The following is a 17,916-nucleotide window of genomic DNA, read 5'->3' as shown; positions in this document are numbered from 1 at the left end:
ACCCCGAAAAACAAGTCGAAACCCCGTCTCCTCCCAAACCACCTCCGACCAGCTCCCCCCGACGCCTGAATCGCCGGACCCCCCTTCGAGCAGCAGCGACAGCTGCTGCTGCTGCTTCACATTCATCTTCTTCCTCCTTCCCTCAAGAAACCCTAGCAAAACCCTACACCAAGCAGAACCTTCCACCACCATAAACAACACCGTCGCAGCTGCTTCTGCTTCCTCCGTCACCACCATCAACAAACCACCATTGTTACCCACCCAGCGACGCCCCAGCTGACCCAACTCCATCATCGTCACTGTCCCGCATGTCTCACGTCTGAACGCCACCACAAACGACGCCCAGCTCTTCCGAACATTCACCATCGTCGTTACCACCTCCGAACTTCCCCACCTACGTGAAACCACCGTAGTTGCTCCTTCCTCAAGCCAAACGACCCACCACCACTGCTTCAGTTGTTCTGTCCAAAACACGACAACCAATCAGCCATGTTATCGCCGTTCTTTCACTGTCGTCGTGCAGTCCGTTGAGGTCGTCTTTGTTCGTCGAGGTCCGGCGCGTCGAGGTTGTACGTTGAAGTCGATGTTGAGGTTTGGTCCATGGCTCTATGCGTTTCTGTTTATTCAGGTTAGTAAACCTCGATGTATTAGATAAAGAAACTTTACGTTAAATGTTCGAAGATGCAATATATAAATTGATATGATAATTTTCTGCTTATGTTTTCATCGTACGCATTTTTGCTCATTTTGCGTTATGTGATTCTTGTTTATTCGATGTCATTCAATTAAGTTGGACTAGTTGTTTTATGACACAAGTTTGACGTTAATTTGTTCGTCCTTTCCTTCGCTTAGTTCATTCGGACAAAAAAAATTATTATTAGTATATGTTGTTACTACTCCCGAAACACTCATTCGCTAAAACTCTTTTTATTAAACTTCCAACAAGTTATGAGATTTTAGTTGTAAAGAAGCTGTAAGGTTTAGTATGGTTAAAGGCATAAAAACGGCATCCTTTAAAAATAAAATAAAAAAATAAATAAAAAATGAGACGAGCCTCGCCAAATAAAAGAGACAAATTGCGGGGCCCTCACAAAATATATGTATTAAATACTTAGATTCCGGGACGGGCCGTTTAGCAAATTTCACGGCCCTACCAAAAAATAATAATAATGCGCTAGTTGCTTTAGGCGCGCCTTTAATAATGTTATCTCCCTAAACTCGGGTGCACATTTATGTGACCCAAATCCAAATCTCAATGAAATCGAAATGTGTCTCTAATCACGGGTACATTGACTGTGACGTGGTCTGAGATGCATTTCCATGACGTTGTAAATTCCTTTTAATAATAAAATGAGATGAGCCTCGACAAACAAAAAATGTAGAAGCTGCGGGGCCCTCTAAATGTATATATATTAAAACACTTAGAATTCGGGACAGGCCGTTTAGCGAATTTTACGGCCTTCCCCAAAATAACAATACGTTAGTTGCTTTAGGCACGTCTTAATAATTTATTTTTCTTAATTCGGGTGCACATTTATGTGACCCAAATCTAAATCTCAACGGAGTCGAGATATGTCAATAACCACGGGTGCATTGATGTAACGTGGTTCGAGATATATTTTCACGACGTTGCAATTCTCGTAAAAAATAATAATAAAAGCGGTCAAGAGTTTAAAACTTGCACATAGGTTTAACATGTACAAAATCAGATAATCAAGCCAAATATAACAGTTGAGCGACCGTGCTAGAACCACGGAACTCGGGAATGCCTAACACCTTCTCCCGGGTTAACAGAATTCCTTATCCGGATTTCTGGTACGCAGACTATAATATAGAGTCATTCTTTTCCTCGATTCGGGATTAAAATTGGTGACTTGGGACACCCTAAATCTCCCAAGTGGCGACTCTGAAATAAATAAACCAATCCCGTTTCGATTGTCCTTTAATTGGAAAAAACTCCCCTGCACCCTCGCGGGTGCGTAAAAAGGAGGTGTGACAACTGAATCTGATGAGGATTACCTACGTATTCCTTCCTAGGAAATCAAGCCGGTGTAGTTCCAGAGCAACATACAAAAATGATATTTGGATTTTCTAATACAAAAGAAAGGAGGAAGAAAAACTGAACCCTACGTGGGTTGCCTGCGTATCCCTCTATGGGAAGTTAGTTTGAACGTAGTTTTGATATAGCAAAACCTAACTCTATTTGTTTTCAAACATAATATCTCTTGATTGCGTCTAATTTGATGGGATTCGTGTTGATTCTTCCCTCTATTTTTGCCAAGATTAGAGATCCGCCGGACAACACTCGGTGAACCACGTAAGGACCTTGCCAATTTGATATGGATTTTCCTTTGGCTTCTTCCTGGTGGTGAAAGCTTTTCTTCAGAACTAATTGCCCAAGTGTGAACTGGAGAGGATTTACCTTTTTGTTACATGCATTGGCCATCCTGTTCTGATATAGCTGACCATGACATACTACATCCATTCTCTTCTCGTCGATAAGCATGAGTTTCATCGTCCAACTTGGCCTCTTGATTGGCTCTAAAAGATGTTATCTTGACCTCTGTGGGTATCACAACTTCGGTATCGTATACTAACATGTACGGTGTTGCCCTAGTGGACGTTATCATAGTGGTCCAATAACCCAATAAGGCTAATGATAGTTACTCATGCCATTGCATGTGATTGTCCACTATCTTTCATAGAATTCTCTTGATATTCTTGTTGGCTACCTCGACTGCCCCATTCATTTGTAGTATGTAGGCTGTGGAGTTGCAGTGGACGATTATGAACTTCTCACAGATCTCTCTCATGAGGTCGCTATTGAGGTTAGCATCATTGTCAGTGATGATTGACTCAGGAATCCCAAATCGGCAGATGATGTTGTTTCAGATGAAATTTGCCACTACTTTCTTTGCGACTGCCTTATAGGTGGATGCTTCGACCTATTTAGTGAAGTAGTAGATAGCTACCAAGATGTAGCGGCTCCCATTTAATGCAGCAGGCTCTACAGATCCAATCACATCCATGCCCCAAGCGGCGAACGACCAGGGTGACCCATCACATTCAACTCATTATGCTGAACCCGGATGAAATCCTTATGGATCTGACACTGGTGACACTTCTGTATGTAGTGGATACTATCACTTTCCATAGTCATCCAAAAGTATCTGGCTCTCAAGATCTTCTTAGCAATGTGAAACCGTTCATATGGGGTCTGCACGTTCTTGTATGTATTTCTTCTAATAACTTGGTCGCCTTAGCGGCATCTACACATCTCAACAAACCCATGTCTGGGGTCCTATTGTAAAGGACTTCCCCATTAAGGAAAAGGTGATTCGCCAGTCTCCTGAGGGCTCGCTTCTGACTATTCGTAGCATTTTTCTGGTACTCTCTAGTTTTGAGGAATCTCTTGATGTCGTGGTACCATGGTTTACCATCTGGCTCTTCATCTACATAAAATCAATAGGCATGTTGATCCCTTATCTCTACATCGATAGGGTCGATGTTGTTCTTTTTTGGATATTGAATCATGGATGATAGAGTTGCAACGGTGTCGGAAAACTCGTTTTGAATCTTGGGAAGGTGCTTGAACTCATATTCATGAACTTCTTGCATAACTCTTTTACGCAGTGTAGATACGAAAGGATCTTGACATTTTTGGTAGAACACTCCCCTTGGACTTGGTGTATCAATAGATCGGAATCCCCTATAACCAAAAGTTCATTGACGTTCATGTCGACTGCCATTCTGATCCCAAGGACGCATGCTTTATATTCAGCCATATTATTGGTGCGAGGGAATTTTACCTTTGCCGTTGCTGGATAGTGTTGTTCGGACTCCGATATTAGGACTGCCCCAATTCGACTCCTTTGAAGTTTGTTGCTCCACCGAAAAATATCCTCCATCCAGGGTATTACTCAGCAGTATCTTCTCCGATGAATAATACCTCTTCGTCAGAAAAATACGTAATGAGTGGCTCGTAATCCCCGTCCACTGGATTCTCTGCAAGGTGGTCGGCTAAAGCTTGCCCCTTGATAGCCTTCTGAGTTACGTACACAATGTCAAATTTGCTGAGGAGAATTTGCCATTTAGCTAGCTTTCCGGTAGGCATTGGCTTCTGAATGATGTACTTGAGCAGGTCGAGCCAAGATATCAGATCGTAGTATATGCTGACATGTAAGGCCTTTGTTTTTGGGTGATCCAAGTCAGAGCACAACAAGTGCATTTTATCAAAGTGTATTTGGCCTCACATGGTATGAACTTCTTACTTAAGCACTAGATGGCCTGCTCCTTTCTCCGAGTTTTGTCATGCTGTCCTAACACACATCCGAAGGCATTATCCCAAACTGACAAATATAGTAACAATGGCTTCCCGAGCTCGGGGGGAACCAACACTGGTGGATTTGACAAATACTCATTATTTCTGTTGAAGGCTTTTTGACACTCTTCTGTCCATTTTGTGGCAACATCCTTTTTCAGCTGCTTGAAAATGGCTTCACAGATTACCATGGACTGGGCTATGAAATGATTGATGTAATTCAATATACCCAGGAAACTCATCACATCTTTCTTACTCTTGGGTGGTGGCAATTCCTGCATGGCCTTGATTTTTTATGGGTCTATTTCTATCCTTTTTCTGCATACGATGAAGCCTAACAATTTTCCAGCAAGGAATCCAAACGCACATTTTGCTGGGTTCAATTTCAAGTTGTACCTCCACGGCGCTAGAAAAATTTCTTCAAATCATCCAAATGTTCTGAACTCTTCTAAAACTTGATGATGACATCATCCACATATACGGCAATCTCCTTGTGAATCATGTCTTGAAAAAGTGTTGCCATGGCCCTCAAGTAAGTGGCATCGGTGCTCTTGAGACCAAACAGCATGACTCTATAGCAGTAAAATCCCCAAGGTATGGTGAAGGCTATCTTTTTGCATCTTCCTCGTGCATCAAGATCAGGTGGTATCCAGCGAAACAATCTATGAACGACTACAGTTCATGCTTCGCACAATTGTCGATGAGGATGTGGATATTTGGTAAAGGGAAGTCGTCCTTTGGACTAGCTTTATTGAGATCACGATAATCCATGCATATCCTGATATTCTCGTCTTTCTTGGGTACTGGGATGATATTTGCCAACCAGCTGGGATAATTGGTGACCCTTACCACATTCGCCTCTATCTGATTGGTTACTTCCTCATTTATCCTCAAACTCTAATCGAGCTTGAATTTTTTGGTTTTTACTTGACCGACGGTCTGGCGGGATCGGTAAGCAGTCGATGCGAGACAATGTTAGTTCTTAATCCAAGCATGTCATCATATGACCATTCGAACACATCGATGTATTATCGGAGGAGCTCAACCGGTTTTTACCTTTGCTCGGCTTCTAGATTAATATTGATTTTGGTTTCTTTCATGTCTTCTGATGATTGGTAAAGAGGCACGAGTTGCAATAGATACGAGCAGAAGGTACAAGTAGAGGCACGAGCAGTTATTCAAAAGACTTAACGCTCGTAACTATTTATACTCAAAAGTTAAGGAGAATGAATCTAACAGCATAAGAGAGTACAGATACAGTATTTGATAAGCAGTAAATACTAAAAACATTATAGAATCTGTATTAAATTACAATGATTATGTAACGTAGGATTTAATGCCTTTAATTGTCTATAGTGGCCTAATTATAACAAAGGCAAAACGTATATCTTTAAGATAGCTATAAAAAGGAGAGAATGGATCATTTGTAAGGACACGAAAGATCATTTGAATATACTGGTTTACTTTGTTTTCTTCTGTCTATCTTATTGTTAGCAAAATCACTTTCCTTTATTTAGTTTTGATTATCAGTAACCCGTGTTTTTCTAAATTAAAGCTTTGACTGAAATTCTACTTTTTGGTTAAACAAATTGGTTCTGTTGCCGGGAATTTGATGATCTACTCTTTCTTAGCCTAACCTTTTTTGTTGCATCAACTATGTCAAACATCAATGACAACACCAAAGGAAACCAACAACTCCAAGATAATCCATAGGATGATCACATCCCAATCCCTTCTCTACAAAGTTCCCATCGATGATCTCGAGAAGGAACTCCTGATAGATCTCATGCAAATAGAAATTCTCAATTCGAAAATGAAGAAGCTATCAATGAAGCTTTGCAAAAGCTAATCGCTCAACAGGTCAATAAAGCTCTTGAGGCCTTTGTCAGACAATTACCCGTTGTATCACCAACACCAACTCCAAATAATAATACTTTGGAGAACCCTCATTCTGGACTTGCTAATTCAGGTAGTGGTGGAATCCCCAGCGAGTCACGAGGAGGAGAACCAGGTAACTTAGTCAATTCTGATTTACAAAATTTAGTGCTAACATTGCAGAAACAGCTCAAGGAGCAAAGTGACCGCATAGAGCAAATACCTGGAGTACCACCCGTAATCAAAGGGATAGATATGGATAAATATTCACAACAACCTTGGAAGCCAAGTGTTGCTCCCCTCCCAATTCCAAAGAAATTCAAAATACCCGATATTCCAAAATACTATGGAACAACTGATCCACGATACCACATGACTGTATTCACAACAGGCGTAAAAGGCAACGACTTGACCAAACAAGAAATTGAATCAGTATTGGTCAAAAAATTCGGTGAAACACTCACTAAGGGAGCATTAACATGGTATTCTCTTTTACCTGAAAATTCCATAAATTCTTTTGCTGAGCTTGCAGATTCATTTATCAAAGCATACTCGAGAGCTTAAAAAGTCGAAAAAAGAATGGAAGATATTTTCAAAATCAAGCAAGGGGACTCAGAATTCCTTAGGGAGTTCGTGGATAGGTTCCAGCGTGAAAGAATGACGTTACCGCGTGTACTTGACAATTGGGCAGCTATAGCCTTCACTAGTAATTTGAATGAAAAAAGTTCTGAAGCCACGAGGTGACTCAAGGAAAGTCTTCGTGAATTCCCAGCAACAACATGGAATGACGTTTATAACAGATACAGCATGAAGCTAAGGATAGAAAAGGATATTATCTCACGATCTCAAAAAGAAGAAAAGGTGAGTTCGAGACGGGCGGAAACCAAAAAAAGGTCCGGTAAAAATAGGTACAAACCATATATGGGTCCAGTAGGAAAATATTCACGGTCAAAACAGGACAATCCGAGGTACGATCATAGGTCGAGGAATAGAGAGTCAGGCTCGTCATCAAGATTTAGGAAAGATCGAAATGAGCGAGAGTCACGGGATGATGATAGAAATTTGAAAGCAAGGTTTGGCAGTTATAATTTTAATGTAAGCACTTTCGAGCTTGTAGTTGTTTTAAGAAGAACGGGTGATAAGGTACGGTGGCCAAAAGAAATGAGATCGAACCCAAACAGGCGCAACCCTGATCACTGGTGCAAATTTCACAACGATCACGGGCATAAAACGGCAGACTGTAGGCTCCTGCAAGGTGAAGTTGATCATCTATTAAAGCAAGGGTATCTCAATGAATTAATCAGTGAGAGAGGTAAGCAAGCATATATGAAGAATAGGCAGGAGCCCCCAAAACCACCTTCTCCCATAAGAACCGGTAATGTGATAAGTGGAGGTGAAGACATCAATGGTGTGACATACACAGCATCCAATAAAGTCTCCAAAGTCACAATTACCCACGGGAAGCAGGTGCGACATGTCTTAGAGGAAAAAAGCATTACTTTTGATGATGCATATGCGGATGGCGTATTATCCCCACATAACGATGCACTGGTAATATCTTTACTTGTGCAAGATACTAATGTGAAACGAGTTTTGATTGATCCAGGTAGTTTCGTGAACATTATTTTGCTAAGAGTACTATGTGAGATGCAAGCCGAATATAAATTAATACCAAAGGCACATACTTTGTCTGGATTTGACAATTCCAACGTAGTAACGAAAAGGGAGGTAATACTTACAACATTCGTAGAAGGAGTTGTCAAGGATACAACATTTCAGGTGGTAGATATGGAGATGTCTTACAATATGATCCTTGGGAGACCATGGATCCATGAGATGGATGTCGTTCCGTCAACCTTGCATCAAGTTATTAAATTTTCATCACTATGGGGAATATGTCAAATCTGTGGGGATCAACATACATCCAAAAGCATCAATTCTATAGCAGATTCAAGTACGGGAAACAAAGAAAAATAGCAATTATAGAATCCAGTTGAGGGTACCACAACACAAACCTCAACTGAACAAGGATGAATAGACGTGGACTCAAGGCCAGATGTCATTCAAGAACCAGAAGAAACTGAAAATATCAAAACAATGATTGAAGAACTGGAAGCTGTAATATTATTTGTACAATGGACTGAAAGGAAAGTCTACGTAGGGTCTAAGCCAAGACATGAAAGGTAAGTTGATTTAATTTTTAAAAACTAACGTGGATTGTTTTGCTTGGTCCCACTCTGATATGACAGGAATACCACCGGAGGTAATGAATCACAAATTAAATGAAGACCCATCGTATCCCCCTATCAAACAAAAGAAGAAAAAGCAAGAAACTTTCAAAAATCAGGTGATTCAAGATGAGGTTCAAAAATTGTTAAAGATTGGGTCTATCTGTGAGGTAAAGTATCCTAATTGGTTAGCAATACAGTTGTGGTACCGAATAAGAATGGTAAGTGGCGAGTTTGTGTAGATTACACAGACCTTAACAAAGCTTGTCCTAAAGATTCTTTTCCATTACCACATATAGATCAACTAATTGATGCTACTGTAGGACATGAATTGTTAAGCTTTTTAGATGCGTATTCAGGATACAATTAGGTCAAAATGGATCCAATAGATGAAGAAAAAACTTCATTTATAACAGACAGGGGGAATTACTGTTATAAAGTAACGCCTTTTGGTCTCAAAAATGTTGGTGCAACATATCAAAGACTAGTGACCAAAATGTTCCAAGAACATTTGGGAAAAACAATGGAGGTTTACATAGAAGACATTCTCGTTAAAACTCAACATTTAGGGGGATCATATATCACACTTGTCTGATACGTTTTCTTGCGGAAATTCAATATGAAATTAAATCCGGAGAAATGTGCATTTGGTGTTGCATCAGGTAAGCTTTTGGGTTTTTTTGTTTCTAACCGTGGTATTGAAGTAAATCTCACACATATTAAGGCCATTGAAGAAATTCCTGACATTCTTACAAGTAGAAAAGAAGTGCAGAGGTTGACAGGAAGAATTGCAGCCTTGGGGAGATTCATATCTAAATCATCAGAAAAATGCTTTAAGTTATTAAAAAGCAAGATCAGTTCAAATGGACTGAGGAATGTCAGCAGGCACTCAAAAATTTGAAGGCATACCTGTCAAATCCGCCACTACTCGCAAAACCAAAGGCTGGGGAAAGATTGCTCATCTACCTTGCTATCTCAGAAGTAGCGGTAAGTGCTATTTTAGTCCGTGAAGACCAAGGTAAACAATCTCCGATCTATTATGTCAGAAAATCTTTATTAGAGTATCCTCAGTTAGAAAGGCTAGCAATTGCATTAATCATGGCATCTAGAAAATTAAGGCCTTATTTTCAATGTCATTTTATCGTTGTAGTAACTGCTTATCCATTACACAATATATTACATAAGCATGAGTTGTCAGGTAGATTAGCCAAATAGGCTATAGAATTAAGTGAATATGACATCGCATACCAGCCTAGAACTGCGATAAAATCTGAAGTGTTAGCAGATTTTGAGGCTTATTTTAGCCAAGGAATGCAATTGGAAGCAAAAAAAGAATTACAAGTGTTCAATGGCTCTAATCCGGGAATTTGGACCTTACTCACTGATGGTTCCTCTAATGTGAAGGGTGCAGGTTTGGGAATTATTTTGGTACCATCTACGGGTGAAACTATTCGACAAGCCATTAAATGTCATTCTATAACTAACAATGAGGCAGAGTATGAAGCTATGATTAAAGGTTTAGAACTAGCACGAGAACTCGGCATTAATCAGATTATGATCAAAAGCGATTCGCAACTCGTAGTTAATCAAATGCTGAGGACTTATACGGCCAGGGAAGCACGGATACAGCAGTACTTAGAGAAGGTACGGGATCTGGTCGGGCAATTCCAAACCTGGAAAGTTATGCAAATATCAAGAGATGAAAATGTCGAGGCGGACGCCCTAGCCAATTTCGCATCTGCAGCAGACGTGGCAAGCAATAAAAATGCTTCCGTAATTTATTTGTTTCATTCAGTGCTCGATCCAGACAAAAATGAGGTAAATTTTAATAACTTAACTTGCGATAGGAGGAACGAGATTGTTGCTTTTTTGCAGTATAGAACCGTCCCTGAAGATAAGAAAAAAACTCGCGCGCTTCGAAAAAAGGCTGCTTGATATTGTTTAAAGCTAGGCAATCTTTATCAAAAAATGTTCGGTGGACACTTAACAAGGTGCCTCGGGCCTTCACAGAAGGAATATGTAATGAGAGAGATACACGAGGGGCATTGTGGAAATCATGCCGGAGAAAGATCACTGGTAAGAACCATGATTAGGGCAGGTTATTACTGGCCTAAAATGGAAGAAGAAGGGGAAAATTTTGTGGCTAAATGTGATAAGTGCCAAAGATACAGTAATAATATGCATAGACCTGCAGAGTTGTTACACATGGTCATTGCACCGTGGCCATTTATGAAATGGGGAATGGATATTGTGGGTCCACTACCACAAGCAAAAGGACAGGTAAATTTCTTGCTTGTACTTACTGACTATTTTACTAAATGGGTGGAAGCAGGAGCATTCAAATGGGTGCGAGAAAAAGAAGTTAGAGATTTCATTTGGCGAAATATCATATGTTGATTCGGTGTGCCAAAGAAAATTGTGTGTGATAATGGCCCTCAATTTATAGGTGCACAAATTACAGAGTTTTTAAAGTTGGCAGATCAAAAGGATTACATCCATACCTTATCATCTGGTGGGTAATGGACAAGCTGAGTCAACAAACAAAGTCATTATCAACAATTTAAAGAAGCATTTGGAGGAATCCAAAGGTAATTGGCCAGAATTGTTACTTGGTATTTTATGAGCATACCACACAACAACAAAAATAAGTACGGGAGAAACACCATTTTCATTGGTTTATGGAGCTGAAGCTTTAATTTTAGTTGAGATAGGAGAGCAAAGCACAAGATTTACACAAGCGTCAGAAGAGTCTAATGGCAAAGAAATGCACATAAATATTGATCTACTTGAAGGAAAAAGAGAAGCTGCATTAATAAGAATGGCAGCACAAAAGCAGGTCATAGAACGATACTACAATCAAAAAGCACGCCTAAAATTCTTCAAGATTTTGGACTTCGTGCTCAAAAAGGTTTTTCAATCTACGAAGGCATCCAATGCGGGAAAATTGAGTCCAACCTGGAAAGGACCCTATAGGATTCATGGTATTGTAGGAAAAGGAGCATACGAGCTGGAAATAATAGATGGCAAAATAGTACCTTCGCACTGGAATGTCGTTCACCTGAAGAGATACTATTTCTAAGGAATACCCACGGTCAGGTATCCATATTTTAAAATTTTATTTTTGAATTGTTAAAATTTTACTAACGATTTTAGATGATAGCCAAAAAATCTAGCTCGTACTAAATGATGAATCACGACCTGCAAGGCACGTCGAATAAATTAAAATTTCCAGTCTAGGGTTACAACTATTCTGATAGAAATTCATATGGGTTAAGCAGTTTTCATCTATAGTCGCACCTCCGAGTCCCGTGTGTTTTTCCTTTTCAGGAAAAAGACCAAATGAGAGGAACAATCAAGTGCTCGAAACTTTATACTTCAACGATCAAACACTTGGGGGACTATATAATATATGTGTATAAAGAAGGCAAAGAAGATTGGGAAATAATCAAAGTTCAAGCCTGAGAAGTTTACTCATTGAGTGAGAGCAAAGTCACGAGCTAAAGCCAAAGAAAAACCTTATCATAGTTAGGGTAAAGGCAATGTACTGAAATGGGTTATAAGTAAAAACCTTGTATTCATTTTCTTTTTTGAAATCTGTTATAAGGAAAACAGTTGCGAGAAAGTTATAGAAGTAATTCAAATACATGTAAAGTGTTATTTAAAACTTAACAAAGTTCAAACAAAAACTTGTCGAAGTTATTCCAAAAAACATGTGTATTCCTATTTCTTTTATCGTATATTAACATCATTATGAAGTTGAGACGTCTTCTTCATTAAGTGTCGAATACAAAAGGGTCCTCTTTTATAAAATTCATGATTAATTCAAGTATTCATGAAGTTAACAGAAGTATTTTTGAAGAATAAAAATGCAAGTTATTCAGTAAGTCCTTAAAAATAAAGGCAAGAATAAACAAAGCAGAAGTTCAAACAACAGCGGCAACTTTTTAATATTAAAGAGTTTAGACTAAGTATGAACTTAGTCATAAACCAAAAGTTGTTTATACAAAGTGCCCCATAAAAGGACTGGGGACTTAACGTTTCCAACAAACCCTTAAAAAGATCAAGGGTCACAATCATAAACCACCAAAAAGAAAAAAAAAAGGAATTCAAACAACATAAACTTTTCACTGAGAAGATGAAGGGACTGAAGCAGGGTCATCATCAGCAGCGGACTCAACTTGACTTGAAGAAGTGGGGATACCCGTATTATCTTCAACATTTTCAGAAACTTCAACCACGGGAGAAGAAAATCTTGGTTCTGCTGAGTCTTCTCAATAGTCTCTTTGATCTTGGCTAACTCAGATTCCAAGTTAAAATTCTCCTGGCTAACTTCAACAAGGGTATCACGGCGAGAATTTAAAAATACCCAACTCAATTCAATGGCAGTTTTATCTTCAAGGATCTCGTAATCTCTTTCTTAGTTAGCAATTTTATTTCTTAACTTTTCATTTTTAGCCAAGGTAGATTCATAAGAACTTTTAAGAGAAGTGTGGGAACTCTCTAAAGAGTAAACCTTATCAGAAGATACCCGGAGGTCTTCTTGAGTTTGAGTCAAATTCTGCACGAGTTCACCAACATATGCTTCTTTTTCACTCAAGAGAGCTCTGAACTCTTTAATTTCTTCACTTACCTTGGACAATTGCTCGAAAAAAGAGGTTTTCAGACGAGCCTTTTCCTTACTTGCTTGATTTGAAGAAGCTTTTTCAACTGCCAATTCTGAAATCAAAGCACGTACCTGCTGCTCTAAGGTACTTTTACTTTCTTCTAAAGTTTCCATGTTGATCTGAAGACTTTCACACCGTTCCTTCCAATTATCCACCTCCACTTGGTAGTCACGCAATAATTGCTCTGAGAGGGTAACCCATTTCATCATCTCCGTGCCAATTAGATTGACCTAGAAAAAAAAGAGAGGAAAAAATAAGAATCTTGAAGATAGAAAAATGACAAAGTAAAGCTTGAAAAAGGAATACCTTTAAAGAAGCATACACTATATCATTCATCAAGGTCACATAACTATGGCCATCAAGCTTAGCTCTCTCAACTGGACCAATCAAAGGCTTTAGCCACACGTCAGCTTGACCTGATTTCCTTAAAAGGTTACTCTCAGCGGGGACTTCAATGATAACTCGCCTCATAGCATCATTCCTACTTGAAGAACCAACCTTTGTGTAAGGAGCAGTTGAAGGAGGAGTAGTCGAGGGTGGAACTGTGGAAGCAGTCATAATAGCCTGGGGAGGAATGGTAATAGCCATGACCGGCAAAGGAGGAATCACAGGAACGGGAGTAGAAAAAGAAGCAAGAGGTGCTTCATCAGAAATTAGACCTAAATTTTCACCATCAAACCCACGGTTAAAAAGTTGTTCAACTAAATCATGAGCAACAACGGGGACTTCATCATCAGGAATCATCACCAGGGCTTTAATAAACTCGGTAAGAGGAATAGAACGAAGGGGGATGCTTATGATTCGTCTACGAGCTCGTGGCCTTTTTACTAAGGAACCCTCATCTTCCTCTTCTTCAGAATCTTCGTCATTAGCAACTTTCCTTTTCGATGAATAACCCAAGATTATCTCTTGGGCTCTTTCCAAAGAAATGCGGGAAGCCACGACCGCCTCAGCACTAATCCCTCGAACAACAAATCCTGATAAAAAGAAGGATTAAAATAAGTTCTGGGAAAAACAATAAAAAGTTAAATAAAAAAACTCTTACCATGAGTTTTCACTTTCCAACCAAATCGTTGGGAAAGATGATTCCAAGATCTACCCTCCATTGGGGTTGTATTCAGTAACCTTCCTACCCAACCATGGAAATTGGGAATTTCTTCAATAATTTCCATGGTTGCTAAAAAGAAAAAGGAAAATGAGAATAGAGATCATCAAAATTGAAGAAAAAGGTACGAGAAAGTTATTAAAAAAGAAAACTCACGTGCAAAATTCCACTTCTCGGGGAAGGGGACATTTTCATCATCCACTAAACACACGGTGGGGGCAGTAACAAACCTGGTGTACCAGCCACGGTCTCTATCATCTTCTGGACTAACCAAAACTCTTTTGCTCCTAGCTACTAAAGTAAAAATGCCTTGGCAGAAAAGTCTGGGAGAGTAAAGGTGAATTAAATGAGCAAAAGTGAAAGGCACACCGGCCATGTTTGTCAAATGCCTCAAACAGGAAACAGCCCTCCACACTATAGGGCCAATTTGGCTTAAGCAAACATCGAAAAAATGACAGAATTCGAGAATAACAGGACCAATAGCAGGTTTGAATCCTAATGTGAAAGGGTATGTATAAACAAAGGAAAATCCAATTAAATAAGAGGTGATTCTTTGATTTGCGTTGGGAATTATGATAGGGAAGTCATGACTCCAATGACAGTCTTTGCGAACTAAAGAAATCAGACCCTCTGTAATCTGAGTTGCATAGATATCAGCACGATCTAAAGAGGATACTTGATTTCTAAGGGACTCCTTGTCATTGTAGAAAGATAGTTTCGCAAGAACTATTTCTTCTACTGTAGGTTCATGAACAGGTTCAGTGGGTTCCTTACCCCTGGAAGAAGATCTTTGTGAGAAAGAACCTCTAGTTCTAAAGGAAGGACTGGAACTAGATGAAGGAAGAGAAGAACCACGTACAGAAGAAGACCCTAAATTACGAAGTCGACCTCCTCTTCCACTCCTGCTAGGGGCAAGAGGGAAGTTATCAACTATGGGGACTCTTCTAGGGTTAGAATTTAGTGAAGACATGATAGTACGAGGAAGATGCAAATAAAAGTTCAAGAATCGAATACTCAGAGAACTTTATGTGATAAGGATAAAGACGAAAACTATGTGTATACTAGGAAGCAACTGTCAAAGGAAAAGGTGCAATGATGGAAAGGTCATAATAAGAATTGTCTCTTCGTGATTAGTAAAGCCGTAAAAAAGCCCTAAAAAGTGTTGCAAAGTTGTAGAGCCAATAAAAGGGTGCCACGTGTGATAAGTATTAAATGGAAGTGACAATTGAAGCGTCGATTTTACCGTAGCATTAATAACGGCAACCTTCACGCTTTAATAAAATCCACTTCCCAAATATTCAATTGATGAATAAATGGTAAGTAGGGGGACTATCTATATTGGGAAAATCGAGTTTACATATTAAAGTGATTGGAAGATGACGTGTCATGACACGAAGGCTGGTCAAAGAGTGATGATTGGCAAAGAGACATGAGTTGCAATAGATACGAGCAGAAGGTACAAGTAGAGGCACGAGCAGTTATTCAAAAGACTCAACGCTCGTACCTATTTATACTCAAAAGTCAAGGAAAATGAATCTGACAGCATAAGAGAGTACAGATACAGTATTTGATAAGCAATAAATACTAAAAACGTTATAGAATCTGTATTAAATTACAATGATTATGTAATGTAGTATTTAATGTCTTTAATTGTCTATAGTAGCCTAATTATAACAAAGGCAAAACGTATATCTTTAAGATAGCTATAAAAATGAGAGAATGGATCATTTGTAAGGACACGAAAGATCATCTGAATATACTGGTTTGCTTTGTTTTCTTCTGTCTATCTTATTATTAGCAAAATCACTTTCCTTTATTTAGTTTTGATTATCAGTAACCCGTGTTCTTCTAAATAAAGCTTTGATTGAAATTCCACTTTTTGGTTAAACACTTTTCTTGATGAGAAAGCTCGAATCGTGCATGTAAGTCCTATATTTTATAATCTTATTTACTACAATATAAAAAGAGATAGAATTACTGTAATTTAGAGTGTGCTTGGACAAAAATTGTACTTTCAGAAAATGTTGATTGTTCTGTATGATGCTTTGTAACCCATGCATCCACAAAATGGCGCTCTATAAGTTTGACAACAAATTCAAGCAAAGCTGATAAGTCAAAAGTTCTATTATTGAACTTTTGTATTCTATTATAAACTTGTTGAATACACCACATAACTAGTAAGAACTGGATTTTCTTATCTCCGCACGTAGTATCGTCACATCTAAATAACCGAACAGTCATTGTAGCCAATTTTCTTTTTTGAAGACTAAAATTAGAAATGACATGCATAGAATAGTTTTAACTGAGAAGAGTGCATTCAAAGTTGAATCTTAATTTGTAGATAGATTCTTGCTTTCACTCATATTGGATATGCAACTTGCAAATACTAATTGCGCTTGAATTAGCTATATCAATTTTATTATTGTCATCATATAGTATTTGCATTAGTTCATCTAAAAAGCGAAGCAACAAAAAGAACACGACAACTCTTCCAAGCTCTAGCTTAACTTCTTGAGAGGACTGTTTCAGTCTACAGTCATGTAAGGTTATAGCTTAATTTTCCATTATTAGGATGTTGTAGATAAATATTAGATTATAATTATAGTATCATATAATATTTTGTTGTACTTTTGTTCTCCTATAATTTTGTCCTTGCATATAGAAGCAAGTATGAAAAGTATCCTCTTCGTTGATTAATTAAATGCTCAACATTCTTGATTGTTTTAATTTTACTACTTATTACACCTCTTTTACAGGAAAGATAACTGGAAAAAACACAAACTTAGTCTGATATTGATCAATGTAAAGCATATTACGAAGTCGCGGGAGGGGAAAAGAAGAGAAAAGTATATGATATTGGATCTCAAGCAAAATGCTATTATGGGCTGAATCTTTGTGGCTCTTCTGGATCAGATGCTTCATCATTAATACCACCTTCGAGTGCTCAATCGGCATCAATAGGGAACGTGGATGATTTAGTGATGCGTTTCATTCCTGCACTAACAGAGCACATAGTTTATGTGCTAACTGATCACATGCTACCAGTATTGACTAAGAGGGTGCGTGAAATGATTTCTTCACTCTCACATCAGCCTACTTCTACTGACCATCCATCAAATGTGGTACCAACAATTCATGCTCCTACCACTGCTAATGTTCATGGGGTTCATTCATCGATTTCAGATGATGACCTTAACCCCTAAGCCTCGTATTTGGTAGCTTTTTTGTTTGAACTTTATTGTTGGTGTTAGGGATAATTCGAACTTAATTGTATTAGCTATATGCATTTTGATATAATATTGGACCTTTAAGTATGTTAATTTATATGAACTTTAGTTATTATTAAGGATATCTAATAATTTATATACAAAATGCACGAGCATAGAAAATTTAAAATGTTAAACAAAAAAAAGCTAAAAGGGAAAAATGTTGCGACAGATATTTTTTGTAATAGAAATAAATATAATAAAATAACATTGCGACAGATTGCAACAAACAAATTTGGTCGCCAAATGCAAAGATGAAATGACTCTCAAAATATTGGCGACAGATTAGTGATAACTAGGGATTCTAGTATATTTTATACTCCTTTTTTCTTGAGTTTAGGATTAAAAATGTATATAAGTAATCTCGAAAGCTTACATGTTATGCTTGTTTGCAGTGTTTGGTCAAAAAAGTGACAAAGAAGTCAAAACCAACTCAAAAAGGAGTGAAACCTGAACA

General features: G+C 38.4%; 2 protein-coding genes across 2 annotated transcripts; both read left to right on the top strand.

The window, feature by feature from the left end:
• The first annotated feature begins 7,117 nt into the window (after positions 1-7,117).
• LOC138885395 (uncharacterized) lies at positions 7,118-8,173 on the top strand. Its single transcript, XM_070166341.1, has one exon. It carries the CDS (start codon positions 7,118-7,120, stop codon positions 8,171-8,173), a length of 1,056 nt encoding a protein of 351 aa, XP_070022442.1.
• A 7,005-nt stretch (positions 8,174-15,178) lies between these two features.
• On the top strand, positions 15,179-17,396 carry LOC138885394 (uncharacterized). The gene is made up of 2 exons (XM_070166340.1): positions 15,179-15,280; positions 16,980-17,396. Exons 1-2 carry the CDS (start codon positions 15,179-15,181, stop codon positions 17,394-17,396), a joined length of 519 nt encoding a protein of 172 aa, XP_070022441.1.
• Positions 17,397-17,916: the final 520 nt, after the last annotated feature.

The sequence above is a fragment of the Nicotiana sylvestris genome, chromosome 2 (genome assembly GCF_000393655.2).
Source record: "Nicotiana sylvestris chromosome 2, ASM39365v2, whole genome shotgun sequence".
Lineage (NCBI taxonomy): Eukaryota > Viridiplantae > Streptophyta > Magnoliopsida > Solanales > Solanaceae > Nicotiana > Nicotiana sylvestris.
This window is presented reverse-complemented; position numbering and strand designations above follow the sequence as displayed.